The sequence below is a fragment of the Centruroides sculpturatus genome, unplaced genomic scaffold (genome assembly GCF_000671375.1).
Source record: "Centruroides sculpturatus isolate CEXI.00-Female unplaced genomic scaffold, Cexi_2.0 scaffold1167, whole genome shotgun sequence".
In the NCBI taxonomy this organism is placed as follows: domain Eukaryota; kingdom Metazoa; phylum Arthropoda; class Arachnida; order Scorpiones; family Buthidae; genus Centruroides; species Centruroides sculpturatus.
This window is the reverse complement of record NW_019385399.1, coordinates 25,959-44,552: the sequence shown is the minus strand read 5'-3', so window position 1 is coordinate 44,552 and position 18,594 is coordinate 25,959. Positions and strand designations below refer to the sequence as shown.

At 31.6% G+C, this 18,594-nt stretch overlaps 1 protein-coding gene across 4 annotated transcripts in view; it reads right to left on the bottom strand.

The window, feature by feature from the left end:
• LOC111638540 (phosphatidylinositol glycan anchor biosynthesis class U protein-like) overlaps positions 1 to 18,594 on the bottom strand; it is a 56,748-nt gene that overhangs the window by 29,069 nt on the left and 9,085 nt on the right. For 2 of the 4 annotated variants that reach the window (XM_023384264.1, XM_023384262.1), the window contains exons 2-5: positions 14,707 to 14,771; positions 10,385 to 10,456; positions 4,628 to 4,690; positions 1,631 to 1,734 (exon numbers count right to left, since the gene is read on the bottom strand). In XM_023384264.1, coding sequence (XP_023240032.1) covers positions 1,631 to 1,734; positions 4,628 to 4,690; positions 10,385 to 10,441 — 224 coding nt within the window. In that variant the 5' untranslated portion in view covers positions 10,442 to 10,456; positions 14,707 to 14,771. Of the gene's footprint in view, positions 1 to 1,630; positions 1,735 to 4,627; positions 4,691 to 10,384; positions 10,457 to 14,706; positions 14,772 to 16,458; positions 16,891 to 18,304; positions 18,445 to 18,594 lie in introns of those variants that run through there. The other 2 variants (XM_023384260.1, XM_023384263.1) reach the window with 2 other exon arrangements.

The window sequence follows — 18,594 nt, the reverse complement described above, 5'->3', positions numbered from 1 at the left end:
GTGACAATATGGCCGAAATTTTCCATTTTGGCAGATTTCTGTTTTATAGAAGGTTATATTTTAATTCGCATAGAAATAGAGACAGTAAAAAAAAAATATATCTAGAATTGCTTCTCCTCCAATGTAAGTGTTTTATATTTAAAAAACATGCCAAAAGACACTAAACTGTGTATCCAATGAATGAAGAAAAGAAAAGAAACTATAAAAACTGGTTTAATAAAATGTGTCTCAACCTATTCCCAAAAATGTGCCACTTGCTAGTTAACTATCACATACACACATTTCTATTGTCTTACTTTCTGTCACTAACTAACAATATATGAGTAATTTTTACAGTCAATGACATTTTGACTAATTCTAAGTATTTTGTCAGATTGCACCAGCTGTTTCTTTTGTCTAGCCTGAAAATTTAGGACAGATTTGCTAAGCAAACCTCAAGAGATCAACTGATTTACCTGCAGGGTTGCTAAATTACTATAAGTCCTGAGGTGTTCAACAGACAAATTTGTTTTTATCACTTTCAGAAATATACTAAAAGCAACAACTTGAAAAGTTTTAAAATTTTTTAAAACTAATACACAGTTCTGAATTTTGATTTATATTTATCCAAACAAAAACATCTGAGACATAAAAAATTATGCCAAGTAAAAATTTGTGACAATTTAGACAACGATCAAAATTTTTCATACATATTACAGAACTTGAATGTTATATATTTGCACATTGTCAATCTGATGTTATGAAGGTGTTTGAGATTAGAAGAAAAATATAAAAAGAACTGAGAAAGTCCCAGACTGACATATCTTTGTCAATCCTATGTAACAGATTTCTTTGACAAAAATTAAATACTATGTGTTTACTGTACAAATGAATGTGTTCAAGTATGCCTCGAATGATTACAAAATCAAATTAGATTGTTTTTTCCAGATGCTAATTTGATCTTAAATAAACAGCATATCTATATGTTTCTATGGAAAGACATATTGGCATAATTAATATTATGCATGTGTAGACAAGACATTACAACTCATACCTTACAAGCTGATTTAATGATGTTTTATTAAATTATGTAACATGTACAGTATCATATTAACATGCATTTTCAGTCATTAAATTTTGTGATAACATTAAAAACTGATACTTTTTTCATTATGTTTATCAAAACACAGGTGCAGTAAATGTGGTATGCATGTAACTGTGTACATGTATGCAAGAATGCTCACCTCTCTAATCTAGATATCCACTAACTTGGACACTTTGGATACAATGTGGCAGCTGGGCGACAAGAAATAGGAGTCGACATGAATGAGACACACCGTCTGTGAAAAGATGGAAGACTCAAGATCATTCAGACTAGNCAGTCATTAAATTTTGTGATAACATTAAAAACTGATACTTTTTTCATTATGTTTATCAAAACACAGGTGCAGTAAATGTGGTATGCATGTAACTGTGTACATGTATGCAAGAATGCTCACCTCTCTAATCTAGATATCCACTAACTTGGACACTTTGGATCTTCACCCCAGGTGTCCAACTTAGTGAGATTTCACTATAATTATCCAAATTGCTTGAAAATTACAATCTAAATTACAATTAGAATCTAAAATAAATGAATTTTTACACTTACACAACAGCAACATAATATGGAATTTTGTGCATTTTCCCTGCAGATACTAATAATGAAGAAACACTTGCTGGATACTGATTATTTTTCCCACCTTCAGACTTTACCTGGAAAAATGATAAAAATTTTAATGACAATTTTATTAAGTTTTGAAAATATAAATTATTTTATCATTAAAAAAAACACAAAATTTCACATTAACAGTTTCCAAAATAATAATCTCATATTTATTTAAATTACAAAATTTTTACATAAGAATTCTTTCTGCCCTACTGGCACTAAAAATTTTCTTTTGTGTTTGCAGTGGAGCAACATAGTGCCAAAGGACAAATCCAACAAATCCGGGTCAAATCGCCCTTGAAAATTTCCGATGACTCATACTGGGACTCTTGTGACAAGCTGACGCCTTTACCATTTAGCTGTTGGAATTGCAAAATTTATCATTTCTATAATATTCTGAAATGAAATCATTCATAATGTGAGAATCAAACAAGAAAAAAAGGAAACAACTCAAGGATGACATCATCAGCAGCTAGTGTATGTCAACTTTCTGACCTGAGAGAGTTTCAACTTCTTCCTGCAACTTTTTGACACCTCCAACGTATTTTGCAGCTTTAATATATCAAAAAATAAACGGTTCTGGTCAGTTATAGCCTGTTCCCCAACCATTCAGATTAGTGTTTATGTTTATGTGCCTTCTTATCCAGACACTGGGATTTACAATTGCATACTTCATATATATTTATGCTTGAGGGCTATGCAACACCCTATACATCATTCAACTTTGAAGATCCACGTATTAAGAACTATCCCCAGAATATCACGGGATATTATTTGTCAGAATTCTTAAAGTACTAAAAGTTTGTAAACTCTCTCTCTCTCTCTCTGCGATGATAACATGACTTAGTTAACTATATGACATAATATACAAACTTTTGTGCCGTCCAATAAACGTTTAAGTGTAGCTACCTGCACTGAGCAACTCCTTCCAACTGAATCTTGTCATCTTCTATTTCATCCTCTTATCCCTAGTCTCACATATGAGACTGCATTACTGCCATTCACAAAACACTGAAAAACTCATGTAGTAGGCATGATACTTGGTGTCAGAATAAACACCTAAATAGAGGTGCCTGGACATCACACGGCAACCCTCACAATAATAAAGTGAGAGAAAACAACTATTTGAAAAAAAACTCTTAATCAAAAACATTACTAATCAGTACACAGTATATTCAATACTGATAATCTTATTCCATAACAAAATAGCATTTAAAGTAATTCTGAGGTCTTGATTATCTGTTCTGGCTGAATCGAAGTTAGGATAATCTCATCGAGGAGTCTATCAATTCAAGAAAAAACTGTTCAGTAGGCATTTGTCATTCATTGAAGTCTCCCTCTTCTGTATCAGCTTTTTCCTGAGTAGGATTAATAAATTCTAATCATACAATTGAAGGTTTTACTCAATTAACATGCATATGCAATCTTTTTCTGGTGTGTATGTGTCAGACCTCAAAGTTTACAAAGATTTAACTAAATAAAGGTGGAAAAGAAGCCATGTGATTGGTTAATAACACAATCTCGTGTTCAACACTTCTAAAGAAAATCTAGTACAACATGGTTTCACAACAAATGAAAATTTACAAAGATTGTTTCTGCCACAATTCGATATGGTCCTGACCAGTTTGGAACTAGTTAGTTCCTTTTTAAGCCTGGCATAATGACTACTTCATTCACAAATATTTGATCACCTATAAAAAATTTTTAAGGTTTATTTTTGCACATATGGTAAGTTCTTCTATCATTAACAGCTTTCTCTGCATGTTCTCATGCCAATTTGTGTGCCAACGCCAATCATAATTGAAGTTTGCTTGCATAGTTTTAGCCACATCATAACGTGGTCTGTTGGGTTCCGTAATGATATCAAATGAATATAAAAGGTCTCTCTGATACAATAAAAAGAAAGAGACCTCACCTGTACTACTGTGCTCTGCTATGCCGTATGCAAAAAGTGCATAAAATATTATTTCATCCCAATTATGTTGGTCTTTGTTGATCTAATGGGCTAAAATGTCTATTAATGTTTTGTTCAACCTTTCAACTACTCTGTTATATTTGGGGTGGTATTTACTTTTTATGCAGAGTAATTCGCATATTTCCTTCATTAATTTTGAAACAAAATTCATACCTCTATCAGTAAGCAGCTGTTTTGGCACTGAATGTCATATTATTATTTGCATAACAAATGCCTTAGAGACTGTCTTTTCAGTGATATCTGGCAATGGAATGGCTTCTGCCCATCTAGAATAATGATCTATAAATACTAAAAGATATTTATTACCATGTGAGATTTTGGACACACACCCTAATTAATTTGGTGTCAAAAACATAAATTTTTGGAAGTAATATTTCTGATTTTAAATGAAAGAATTTTAAGTTAAAAATAAAGGAAACTGGTAAAAGTCACTTCCTTCTCTATGTAAGTTCGACATCCTTTTTGTTTTCCCTTATCTCCTAAAATTTTAGTCACCCTGGGAACAGTCAACCTCTCTGTAAACCTCCACTCATTCCTAAACACGTGGAAAAATACAAGATGCTGATTGGTAAAAACTCATGAGAAACAGAAAGAATTTGGAATCATTCGGAGAGTACGCCAGAAGATCCCAAAGAGGACAGACGTATTCCATTTTTTATATAAAGCTTGAAATCGTTGGTTGTATTCAACAATGGTGCATTTGCTGGCTGGGTCTTGACTATGGTCTTCATTGCTAGCCTTTTGAGTAATGGGTGTATCCTGTGTATCATGTGGTCTGAAATAGGCACATGCCAGCCCTCGTATAAGTTTTATATAAAGAAATTGCAACCAATACTGGCACCAGATTAACATACCGAAGGTCCCCAAGAACCAGCCTGACTCTGATTCAGACAGGTTTGACTGTACATCACAAAAACAAAAATTTTACACATTTCTTTTAATTATATTTAAAACATATCACTTACCAAATGAAGAAGATACTTTTTGCTTCCTAACATTAAAAATACAGTTGTTATTACATCACTAATCTAAAAAATTTGAAAATAATATTAGTAATAAAAAATGTTATTTTTAAAGCTGGATATTCGCACGAGTGATTTTTCCATGCGCTTTGAATGCTTTCAGCACTGCATACCAGATATCTAAATAAACGGGCATCTAATTTGTATGTAATTTTGAGATTTGGACATTTGAGCAAGATGTATTTTTCTGTCATGCAAATCAAACGTGGCCAATTGGCAATAAGCATGCTTTACATGGTTGACATCATGTTCTACAAAATGGTTTGACTGACAAATGCAGCAATTAAAAAATTAATAATGATAGTTTATAATTTTCTTGAAATTTTTGATAAACAGAACAGAAACTAAAAAGATAAAAATTGTAAGAATACTAATACATCAATATTTTGCTTTCTTTTTCACAAAAACCATAAAGTTAGGCAAAACATAGTCACTAAGAATAATTGCATCATTGTCATCCATCTGATTTTTTCTCCTTTCTTTCTCAGCTAGACAGCATAAGAACAATGCAGTGGACACCAGTGATTCAATTTGTGCAGAAGTCAATCAATTATATGCCTGATGTAACACAACAAAATCACTTGCACGATTACCCAGCTTAAATAAATACTTTTTTTTATTATTAACTTTTAAGCAATAAATGGCATAAAAATAATATATAACAATCCTTATTACATAAACAAAAAATAAATCACAAATACTAAATAAATAAATATATCAAATCAAACACAATTGAACTAATGTATACTGGCCTCTGTAAGAAATTTTATTCGTAAATAAATACATTAGACTCTTACTAACTCAGCCTTTGGCTGTGATATAAATGGAATGTGTCAGGTGGATGGCCATCCAGTGTGATGCCACTTATCAAAACTGAAACTTCACACATATGATAGGTTTCAGATTTAGAAGTGTGGAAATTAATCAACTTGGAGTGGTGACCTTTGATTATGGCTTCAAAGAGAGAACATGTTATGTTAGAACTTATGCAGAAACTGGAAGTATTAGAGAAGTTAAAGCAAGATTGTTCCCAAAAATTCATTGCTACTGAGTACAACTTTGGACATGCCATTGTTTATGACAAAGATAAAAGAGAATCAACTTGATAGTAGCCAGCTAAATGGACATTACATTGGGAAAACAAAAAGTTATGAAAAAAGTGGAAATGATAAACTAGATGCTGATGTTTACAAATGGTATATACAGAAATGCAGTAAAGGATTAGCTGTCAGTGGCCCAATAATCACAGAAAAAGCAGTGGATAGTGGTGTTTAACAAAGAACTTAGTAGCAGTAAATAATAAGCAAGGGCTGGCCATCAAACTAGAAAAAAAAGACATGGTGTGTGGCAGCTGATAGTCACCAGGCAGCTGATAGTCAGTCAGCAAATGATAAAAAAGATACAGAAGAGTTTAGAAATAAGCTGAAAAATATGATAAAGGAAGAAAAACCAACTCCTGCAGCAGTATACAATTCCAATGAGACTGGTCTCATTTTCAAAATGCTTCCTTCGAAAACCCTTGCTGCCAAGAACAAAAAGGAAGTTTGTGGATATAAACAACAAAAACAATGCATACCACTGATGGTGTGTTTTAATGCCAATGGGAGTCAAATTTCCTGGTGATTGGAAAAGCCCAATGGCCATAATGTTTTCAGCATAGTAAGTTGAGTACACTATCATGCTAATAAAAAAAGGATGGGCTCAGAAATTTTCTCTCTGTGGTTCCATAGATAAACTCATATCAGCTGCAAAGGAAGAACTGAAGAAAACAAAACTTCCATTAAAAGTCATCCTCCTCACTAATGCTCACGACTAGGCTCTGAAATCAGGTTATAAGAGCTATCTTTCTCCCACCAAATGCAACAGTTGTAATCCAACCTATGGATTAGGAAGTTTTGGAATCAATTAAGTGCCACTATCATCGTGCAATTCTTACCTCCCCATTGGATGAATGTGAAAACGATTCTACCAAAGCTATGCTGATGGTGCTTTTCAAACAGCAGAAACATGAGACATTGTGGAGAATACTATAATAGTGAAGTGTTGGAAAAAAAAGCATGGCCTTCAATTGACACTGAGTTGGATTCTGCATCAAACAATAGTGAGTCAGTCAATTCAGAATCATTTCCAGATGCTGTGTCCAGGGCAGGTGCATTGTCTGATGGAGAATGAAACCATTTTGCCACAAGTGTCACTTTCTTCCACAACCACTTTCTTCTGATCCTTTCCTGCAAAAATTCCAGAACTTCTTTGTAGTAGTATTGGTTCACAATTTATTCCACTTTTTGTGTTTTCCTCGGTTTTTGACATGCTGGACCATCCAGAACATTCATTGTCTTTCACATCCTCTTGGCTCTCAGAAAATCTCCTGTGCCATTCAAACACATGTGCATGACAAAGACATACGTCTCTGTATGCTTCATGTAGCAGTGGCATAGATTCAGTGGCAGTTTTTTTCAATTTCACCAAAAATTTCAGGGTTGATACGCTGCTCCTCTTTCAAGCTGGCCATTTTTCCAACATGTGCTAACAACATGTCCACTCACAGCAATGTAATAGCAGTAGCAAGTTGAGACTCAGTGCACTTATTCTAACTTGTTCAAGGTCATTTACTCATCCACTCATTTCAGCTCACGTGCAACTGTTGTGTGTAGGCTTTCACAGTCTCGTTATTTTCTAGCCACACTATGTATAGTAGACCAGACTTTAACAAATAGAAATCATGAAAAATGTTGCAAAATGAAAGTAATGAGGAAGAAGAGGCAAAGCGAAAAAAGATTTTTCACACTGCTGTGGCTGAAGCTGTTGACATTTTCCTGCAGTACATAATACAATAACCAGATACATGCAGAACCAATGTAATGTTCATAAAGTGATTATGTGTTAAAGTGTGCCATCGACAAGCATCTTCATTAAAGCAAATAAATATCCATGACATTTTTCAAAGTGACTACACTGAGTAGAAGTTGCAACATTTCACTTGTGCTGTATTACATTTTAAATTTCTTTTACTGTATATAAATACCTGTCTCTTATCTGTTTTTTTAAATACATGCGTACTACAGTCAGTAAACACACAACATTACATTTAATAAAAATTAAACTGTCTTTTATCTCTCAGTAATCTGGCATTTCTCTGTGAATGGAATGGCCAGATTAGCAAGAGTCTACTATACTTGAATTGTAATTTAATGTGTTCAGTAGATGAAAAATTGCAATAAATATATATTGCCAAGCAACTTTTTAACAACTATTATTGTAAAGTCACATCTGACTCATATCATGTATGTTATGTTATATTCACTATCTGTAAGGTACAGGTAACCCCCGTTCGGGAGTTACGTTCCAGAAAATTGCCTTGTTATATGAAACAAAGAACTAGTGAGAAAAGGGGGGTTAGGTTCCAAAAATTAAAAAACATGTTAAATCCTTATTTAAATCAGATTTATTATTCATTTTTTGCATCAATACTTATTTATTATTTAAGTAAATATTTTACCAGAGGATTATTCATCCTATATGATGATCTCAGCATGAGCATCATCAACTGGTAACAGTTTGTGAGTGCGTTCGTTAATAGAGGTCACTCTGCAACGGAAGTGAGCTGCTGTTTGTAGGCATTTAGGAACGACAGTGAAAGAAAGATGGCGGCACCTGCACTATCAATAGTATCGTGTGGAGGAATCTAGAATTCTAAAATGAACTTTTGGAGGCAAAAAAGGACCCCCAATTGTATAATTTAACCATTAAATGGATTATTTGTTGAAAGAGCAAAGTAGCCACGAAAACAATTAGAATGCTTGCGCGGAGTTATGCGGAGGTATAAAAGAACGCACCCTTTATTACATTTTATGTTGTATGAGGGTTTTACCCAATTACCGACCCGTGTTACAGTGAACCCGTGCTATAAAAGCACCATGTTATATGGGGGATGTTCCCAATTCTCGAACCGTGTTAGAGTGAATCCGTGCTATAGAAGTGCCGTGTTATACAGGGGATGGTACCAATTCTCGAACCGTGTTAGAGTGAATCCGTGCTATAGAAGTGCCGTGTTATACGGGGGTTACCTGTATGTAGTTAAAAGACTAGCAAATATCTTAAAATGAAAATTCAATAGTGTAAGTCAATCAAAAGTTGTCCAATCTGGCAATTTTATTGGTTGGTAAACCATTTAGTTACAATATTTTTGGATGTAGGTCACCATTATCCACCCAATTGTTGACTACTATTAAACATGTTCTGCTGCCACTGAGAATTTTTACTGACCCACATCTCAGCCAGTAGAGTTCAGCATAATTGCTGTATTGCTAGCATTTGAAACTAAGCATGCCAATCAACATGACTAACTACATAGTAGAAAACTTTCTTCAAAGACAACATTAAAGTCAGGGTCAATTTTTTCCAAATCAAAGCATCAGCTGCTGGTATTGCATTTTGATGTTAATTAATTAATTATAATTATTTATGGATATTAACCTGCACAGATTATGTTGTTTTAGATTATTCATCCAAAATACATTATCCATTGAACTATCTTGGCACTATTTTTGTAGTTTGAAATTTTAATAAAAATTTGACCTAATAATGCAAGTTTGACAATGTTCTTGCCTCATTTCCAAATTTGTTACTTTAAGTGACTCTGCTGCCTCTCCAAGATGACTCTGTGGAAAATTGCTAGTCCCTATAGTCCTTCTTTTGCTCAAGTCATCATGAATTGTCTAACCAGTAGGTGATGCCATGATCAACTCTCGCAAAGTGGATAAGTGATTAACGATTATCCAATCTATTTTGTCACAAAACTCATAAACATGTCATAATTAATGTCATAATTTTATCCAAAATAGGACATATGGCATGTAACTGTTAGATCTCCTTGTTCAGCAAAATCCTCAACTATAAATGCTCGTGAGAGGAGAGCAAAATTTGGCACGTGTTTAAAAAGAAAAAAAATTCTATTTTTTCTGGTGCAGTCTGTGAAGTTCACAACAGCTTTTTGATGTATGTAAGATAAATGAATAAAGTTTTGTTTACAAAAGATGTGCTGATATGTATATTTTTCATCTTATTAAGTGCTGTGAGAGAGGATGAATTATCTTTAATACATCAAAATTAAAGTTAATGGTAAAACCCTAACTGTAACATATACCCAGGTCTAAAAATTAGTGAAAAAAGTGAGTTTTTTGAAAATAGTAGTGAATAGCAAGCAATCTGAAAAATAATGAGTAATAGTGAGAGTAGTGAGTTGCTACCAACTCATAAGTTTGTAACTCAAAAGCATCCTTAAACAAATTTGTTTTATTTGTGTTCCATTTAAGCAGTTATTATTTGTATACAGTATTTGTGGAAGTGGATTTACAGTTTCTATTCAATTTATTAGTTTTACATAAACATAAATAGGAATCTTCTAATAATAATAATCACTTCTAAAATTGGCATATTCACTTTTATACAAGAAAAGTTTTAAAAAAATAAAACTAGAAATACAAGCAAGTTCTAAATTTTGAACTATTTTATAGAAAAAATTTATAAATGTTTCAAATAGAAAATACTGTTATAAAGAAAACAGAATTTTCAATAAAAACTAAAGTAAATTGTACTAAATAGCAGAAAAATTAAAGAATCAAAAATTATTTTGTATCATAATAAATTGTACATTTTTATTTATATCATGCATTTAAATATTAAAAAATAAATAAATACCACAAATAATAGTGGAACATATTCACCAATGTATTGTATCATCAATTTGTAAAGCATCAGTGCTAAAGGTGACTGTAAATAGAAATAATATTTTTAAAAGAATTAATAAAACATAACCAAAAAATAAAATAAGATATTTAATATTTCTTAAGTTTTAAAAAATTAATTTTTATTTATATTTTTTCAATTTGTTAAACCCATTCATGAAGCTATCATTTACATTTTAAATTACAACCAATTATGTATTTTGTTTCTTATAAAAATAAGTTAATTGCTATCATTTCAAAATGTTGAAATAACATTAATTGACACAAGATGATATTTCATGGCTAGATAGAGCAAAAACTTCACAAAACAATCTATTTTAACTGGAGTAAGAAATCAAAGAGACTTACTCAGTCAAAACAGTTCAGGAAAATGCACAGCATTGGTTTCATACTCCAACAAAGTAGGATGCTTTGTGAATATAACACACATACTTTTAGTGTGAAAAATTTTATATTCCAGAAGTAAAAGGAATAAATTTACTTTTTCTATATACCTTTCTATCTATCCATCATCAAAAATCATTAATATTGACCCTTTTAATGTCATAAATCAACAAAAATTTAGAATAAACATATTTAGATTTTCAAAATATTATAAATTAATTATGCTAAATATTTAATTATTATTTATTTTACTTACAAATATATGTGATAATACCAAAAAAGGCAAGGAACGATAGCCCCATATCTAAATATATAAAATTACTTGTCCTGACTGACTTACTGATTGATTCATCATCGCCCAGAGCAACCACTGAACCTAAAGAGGTGAAATTTTGTACACAGTTAAGTTTGCCATGAGAATGCACACTAACAGGGATTTTTCGAAATCCCCTCCCACAGTGGGAGAGGGAGAGGATTAAGGCTTAACATGAAGAATGGCTTCTACTGTATTATTTTAGATTCAATTTTTTGTTTTCAACTACGTTTAGTCTTCATTGAATACTTAGGTGTATTAAATTGATAACATTTCAGATACTGTTATAAATATTTTTATATATTTTGATTTTTTAACCAAATTTTTGAACTGTTTTAAATTCGAATTTGTTATTGCGTATTGGTTCAATTATAGAATGATTGTAAACATTCCAGAAAATTGATCAAATTGAAAACAGTTTGTTTGATTCTCAGTAATTCTCATCATTCTCAGTGGTAGGTGTTATATAACAACTACTATGGTTGTTGAAATACTGAATATAAATGGTGTTTGCTTGCAAAATCTGCGTGGGCGAAGTCGCTGGTAACAGTTAGTACAACAATAAAATATAACAACCAAAAAAACAAAATATCCACAAAATACACATGACAGAATATAAACAAAACAATCAGTAAAACTAAACATCAGTGTTAATTATAAAGATTCTTTTTAAGTGCCAATTTAATATGCTTAAAATAAAAAAAGGCTTGGAATTTAAAAAAACATTTAAATATGTTTTCAATATTTTTTACATCAAATTCAGTAACATACTAGTTATATTTGTCAAAATTTTACCAAAACTTATTTATAGTAAGAATAGAAAAAATTTGTTAGCCTATCTATCAGAAAACGAATAGGAAAAAAAGCAGCAAAATTCTAAAAAAAACATTTAAATATTTATAAAATAGCAGTGTATCAAAATAAGCACTATGATGAGTAAATTTAGGAAAACCCAATCTAGTCCTAGCAACCTTTCCAGAATCAGTCAATGGTAAATTAGACAGTTTATTAAAAAATAAATATACCTTACTTACTTCAGATAAGATTTTACAAAGTAATGAAGATGAGGTAGTAAACTCAATCGGCAAACAACAATCAATAATGGATTGAAAATTCACAAAAAAAGGGCTCTCGGGGCAGAATGGAACGTAATAAGGCAACAATGCTGCCAAAGGATATCTGCATACTGCCAATTTTTTAGAAAGTCAGTCAATGTGATATTATTAATTATCACATTATTAAATATTATTAACTTTTTATCAAAAATGACACCTAAATCATTAATGGTATGAATGGTCAAAATTAATACATATTTACCAATGGAAAAGTATATTGATGCAATTTCATAAAAGGAAATAACGCATTTCTACAGTTTTATTTATATTGATACTAAGATTATATAATTCTAATTGATCAACAATTTTATTTAAATCATATTGTAATTCAAAAGAATAAGAATTTATTGGCTTAAGATCATCAACATAAGCAACCATATTAGAACAACTATTAGAAACAACAAAATCCAAGCTAGCAATAAAAACCAGGTAACTCAAAACAGAACCTCAAGATAATCGACACAATGCAGAAAAATCATTAAAAACAAAATTAGTGAGTTTAATTTTAAAAGTACAAAACCAAAAATAATTCTTAAGCCAGGCAAAACAACAGAAAGAATATGGAAAAAAACTGGAAAGTAATCAAGCAATAAAGGTCCCATGGAAGCAAAAGCTTGACAACCATCTTTTGTCAAGAAAAACCAATCCATCTACACAGACAATACAGGCAGATCTTTTATTTTCAAAATTACTAATTATTTTGACAATTCTAAACAATCATTAAAAACTGAAATAATTATTTAAGTTGAGTATTCTAACATTTCTTATACTAATAAAAATCATGAAAAGTAAAATATTTTAATTACTTAAAATAATTTTAAAATCAAGTCATCAACTTTCTAGAAAATTTCAGTTAAAATGCCTAACATTTTCAGATCAATTTCTGAACTATTCTCAGAAACATGTTAAAGGAGTCGGGTCCATGTATTTCCTGGCCCAAAGCGAAAGTTTAAAAATGTCCTTTTCTTCAGCATTTTGTTTAATTTATATATTTCTTACAGACAATTTATATTCCAATTGTTGCAATCTAGAATAATCCTGTAAAAAAAGTGTCACTAGAAATTTCAATTCTGTGTTATAAAATATACAGCTACTACTAAATGCCCTCAATTTAATGGATTCCTAATTTAACTGGCAAAAAATTTCTGTCCTAAATGAAAAATGGAAAATTATTTTTTTCTTATTCAAACAACCACTTAAAAGGGGTTTCTTTGACAACTTGGCACTCCTGCAATGTCTTTCTAACTCTGACAGAGGCCAGAGATCTACCTCTGGACAACAAAATTCAAATTTTGTATAATTGCAATTTTTTCATATGTACAAAGTACCTAAAATTCAAAACTCTTCTTATTAGTACAGAAAAAAAAACAATACACAGTATATTTCTTTATCACAATTATTGATGACTAGCTTACCCGTCGCGCATTGCTGTGATCTAAAAAAAAAAAGGAAATTCAAGCAAACTCGTTATGATAAAATTCAATTTACATTTTATCATTTTTATTGAAACTTATTATTATTATTCATTTTCATTGAGAAAACATTTCAAAGTGTCGTTTCAATTCTATTTATTTATTGGAGTGCTTGTGGATACACGATATTTTTTGTTTTTCTGTCTGGTGCGTACATGAATAAATCAGAAGGTTTTCCGACGCGAGCTGGCCACATACAATTATCTATGTGAAAAGCATGGATTCTCCAAATCTAGCCCACACACTTGAAGCGATTGTCAGAAGTGTGACATTCCCCATTTTTATATATATTTTTTTTAATCCTTTACAATTTTAATTATTTAATTGCTCCTTCCTCTCTTCCTTGGCATGTGAAATTTCTGATAGTTGGATAATAAACCGTTTTATTGTAATTTGTCTTTTTAAATTATTTTGAGTTGATATTAAAATTTGGAAAAGGGGTTCCCTAGATCGGTAAAATAGGCGAATTTCCTCATACAACTTCGGTTGTTGTTTGGGATACAGTTAAGGTTTTAATCAGTTCAAGTGAATATGTAATTAGCAAAAAAAAGTTGAAATAAAGTGATTAAATAAAAATTATTACAAATACCGTAAATAACAAATGCATATATAAAGCTATTTTTTGGAGGGGGTAAATGGTCTTCACAATTTGAAATTGATCAAACACACAGTGAAATGCTCGTATACACGCACGTCATCTATTGTAGGATAAATGTACTATGCCACAAACCTTCGCGGGAGTGTATTAAAAAACTTCCCAAAGTTTCATGGCAATCGTACTATGCCAGAAACCTTCGTGGGAGTATATTAAACAACTTCCCAAAGTTTCATGGCAATCGGATAAATGGTGTAATAATGCATGATGGACAGACAGACAGACACACACACATACATTCATTTTTATATACATAGATAAATAATTTATAGCTTTCCCTATAAAAGTAAAACATGGTAACAAAATCAAAGTATATAAAAATCAAACTTAACTAACTTCATGAAAAGTATCTCCACTGTAAGGTGATATTCCTTGAATGTCAAGATGTACACCTTCAACAGCTGAAAATAAAAACACACATTTAATTTTATTAAATAATTATAATTCAATATATAAAATAATACAATTTTCCATTTTATTATTCAGTGATTGATATGCTCAAGTTCAATGTCAAAAAACTGAAAAATTTATCAATGTGTGTATTTTATTTTATTTCATAATTTTAAAGTAATTAATATTGCAGTGTAATAAATCTTTGGATCCATTCACTGCAACTTGAATAAACAAAGAGCAAGATATGCAAAACTGGCATATCTGGACACGTAAACACGACATGTTATGAGCATGGCAAACTGGTACTTGAAGACCCATTCCATTTGGTGGTTAAAGATAACTAAACAAATTTGGTCAAGCCGATCTGATAGCATGCTCCACAAAAATTAATTTTGTTTAATCTTTGTAGAGAGGGTTAGTCAAATATGGTGCTATCATAATGTAGTGGAAAATAAACATGGAAAATTTCTTAAGAATTTTCCCACGCATTTTTCTCGTTTCCGTTTCGGAAAAAATTTTTAAACAGTTACATCTAGTAAAGAAAAAATCTTTCTTTATTGTCACATAATTCCTTTTTATGTGAATTTTTTTTGCAGATATCGATGTCATTCTCCAGTCCCACGTGATCACCCTTGATGGATATATCCATTGACCACTGCAGAGTGGTTAAAATAAATTTTATAAATTCTTGGAACCAAGTAGTAGTTCAGAATTTTCACTAAATATACAGTAGGGGATGTGGTTTATAGATTCCAGAGGAATCATGTAGTTTTTACTACAGTTTAGTGACCATAAATGAAAATGTTCAGTTCCCTTTTGTGCATGTGCGTGAACATGCACAATAAATGGATTGATCCGAGCAAGTGCGCGCACATCTAACAGACACACAGAAGTCCTAACATAAGCACTTCACCACTACAGTGGAGCATGATAAAAATAATAATCCACTGAAATAAGTACATTAAAAGAAGTCAGAAAAGTCTGGCTTTTCACAAGCAACTTTACATCATACACTTAAATTAATTAAAATCAACATCACGAAAAAAATATTTTGATGAGTATAAGAAATTCCATTTAAAATTCTAACGTGTTAATTTAATATTTTATAAAATTATTATGTAAAGTATGTGAAGAAAAGATTAATGTATTAATTATCATAAATTTATTGGTAGCAGAAATTTTTTTATTCTAACAGATAACTTTTTATTGAAATGTAAAAATGATTAAGAAATAGATCAATTTACACTATTACTAGTGAAACATACTTAACTAAATGTGATATATAATAAATAATGATAATCTAAATCCTTAAAATTTAGCAAGGATTTTAAAGATTTAGTTAATGTTTCCAACTAAACTAGAAGTTTCGAATACAGATTCTAGAGAACTGCCACGAGCGATGAAGTCGCGTAATGTGAAATAAATATAAATTTAAAATAACAAAAAAGGGTATGAAATTAATGAATATAAATTGCAATAAAATAAAAGTAGCAGTAAGTCAATAAATAATATCTAAATTTAACTGTTATAAAATCTGTCTTTTTTGCAAATGCCAAATTAACCATTTGTGGATCAATCTTGGTAGAATAATTCAAAAATGTATCATTTATATTTTTTATTATTCGTTACATTATTTTGAATCAAACATTGATATACTTAAAATCTGAAGATAAATATAGTAGTAATATATCTCACATTGTAGTTTAGCAGTTCCCAATCTTTTTCAAATCTTTTTCTGAGCATTTAAGAATGTTGAAAAATATAGAATAAATAATACTGAAGGAAGAGTAATATGTAAATCCTAGTTGTCGTTTTTACCCAATAGGGGGAAGGGTAATAATAATCGCACGGTACTGTAATGTGAATTGTAATCACAACCATTAGATAAGGGATTATCAACAGACTTTCATTTTAGATATTGTATGTGAGTGTTTTTTAAACTGGTGATATATAATTAAAATGTTTGTAATGGGACTTAAATTATATTAATTTAGTCCTGTTTATAATTTAATCCTCATGGTACTGTGCAGTGTGGGTGGAAATAAATCTTGAACAGGTCAGTTTGTAAACCGGTATTATATGTATACATTTATAGATGATTAAAATTAATTTTTAAAATTATTTTAAATTGTAGATTGTAATTATTGTTGATTTCTCTGCAAATTTATTCTATAACAGGTTAGTATTGAGAAATTTTCTTTTGTAATGAAGTCTTTAAACTTTTTGAATTATTTCAATTGTATATAAACATATTTTTTGTTGTAGATATCTATATATTTTTATGTATGGCTGATGAGGGTCTTGTGCACAAAAGCGTGCAGAATTCTTTTTATTGAATTTATTTTCGTCAATCAGAGGTTTACCTCATTTTGGAAGGTTTGCCCAGCCAACATGATGTGTCTCCATACCTCCAGTCATTGCACGCCCCAGATAAATAAATTCACAAACTGTCACCAGTGGTTCAATGCCACCGTTATATTTACATAACAATAAGACCACACGTCTGAACTTGGCAACGTCAATGTTCATGCCATGATTTTTTACCATGCCACCGACCTCTTTTGTGGCACTTCTTACGAATCGGGACTCCCCGCCAAAACAGCCCGGTCATCCTCAAACTCCGACACTTTGATCTCAATACCACTGACATCCAGCACCAAATGACAGACAAATTAATTCAAAACTCTGCCAAAGCAAACGGTCGGAAAGACAGTCTTCCATAATTCTTGTATTTAGCCATAATAATCATCTGTGACACACACAGACGACACGAAGTCCGCCTTTCCACAAAGACACAGTTGGTATAGTCTTTTGGGCAGAACAGCACACGAACACCCACACTGACTCAGTGGAGTAGCATGGGTGTTATTTAAGTATCTCAATTTAAAAGACTAAAATTCAGTTTTGTCACAGAATAAGTAATGAAAAATCCATGCTCATTTCAATCAGTCCGAATCGTAGGTGCGACGAAAATATGAAATGAAATGGTTCAAATTTTTATAAGATATTATTATTATTTATTGTGAAATTTTGCCGCCACTGCACCGACTTCATGCCTCCGTTTTCACACCAAACACCATAGAGCAGAGGCGTTTTCGTAAATAAAGCTAATAAGTCATGGTAATAATCGTCGTCCCATAGAGTTTAGGAGTAATCACACACACAGTACACACAAACGTATTAGCGTCGATTAATAAGACTTTAAAACATTCCTATAACGATATTTATAAATATCCAGACGGGGGTAACGGGTGTACTGTACGTACGCGCCAGGATACATTAATAAACACGCGCATATATACAGGCAATACAGAGGCGTCTAAATTTTCTTCGCGCGGGAACGTCGGATACCCGGCGCCGTCAACACATCATGAGAAGTTCGGTTATAAAAAAAAAATGTATCACTTTCGCATTATTTTTAATCCGCACGACGTAACGCGTACGTGGCATGTTATTTAAGCAGACGAGACGCGTCCGTCGTACCGGAAACTATGAGAACGGACGGAGATAATTGACGAAATGATTTAAAGATCGGAATCACCTCTCTTCCAAGAATTAAGAGGAGTAGATATTTCTATCCTGTCGACTAGTTTGTCGCGTAATTCAGAATTTATCAACAACAGACGTAAACATGCTCCGACCATCAGAAGACCTACTGTCAACGCCGCCATGTTTATTAAGTTAACCCTAGCGGACACAAACGTATAGACTCCGAGCGCGCATTATTTCTAAATTTTGCCGCTGCGGCAAATGGCGCCAATAGCCGATTTGTTGTATTGTCTGTATTATCTGGTCATAATTACAAATTACGAATGCTTTAATCGTAATTAC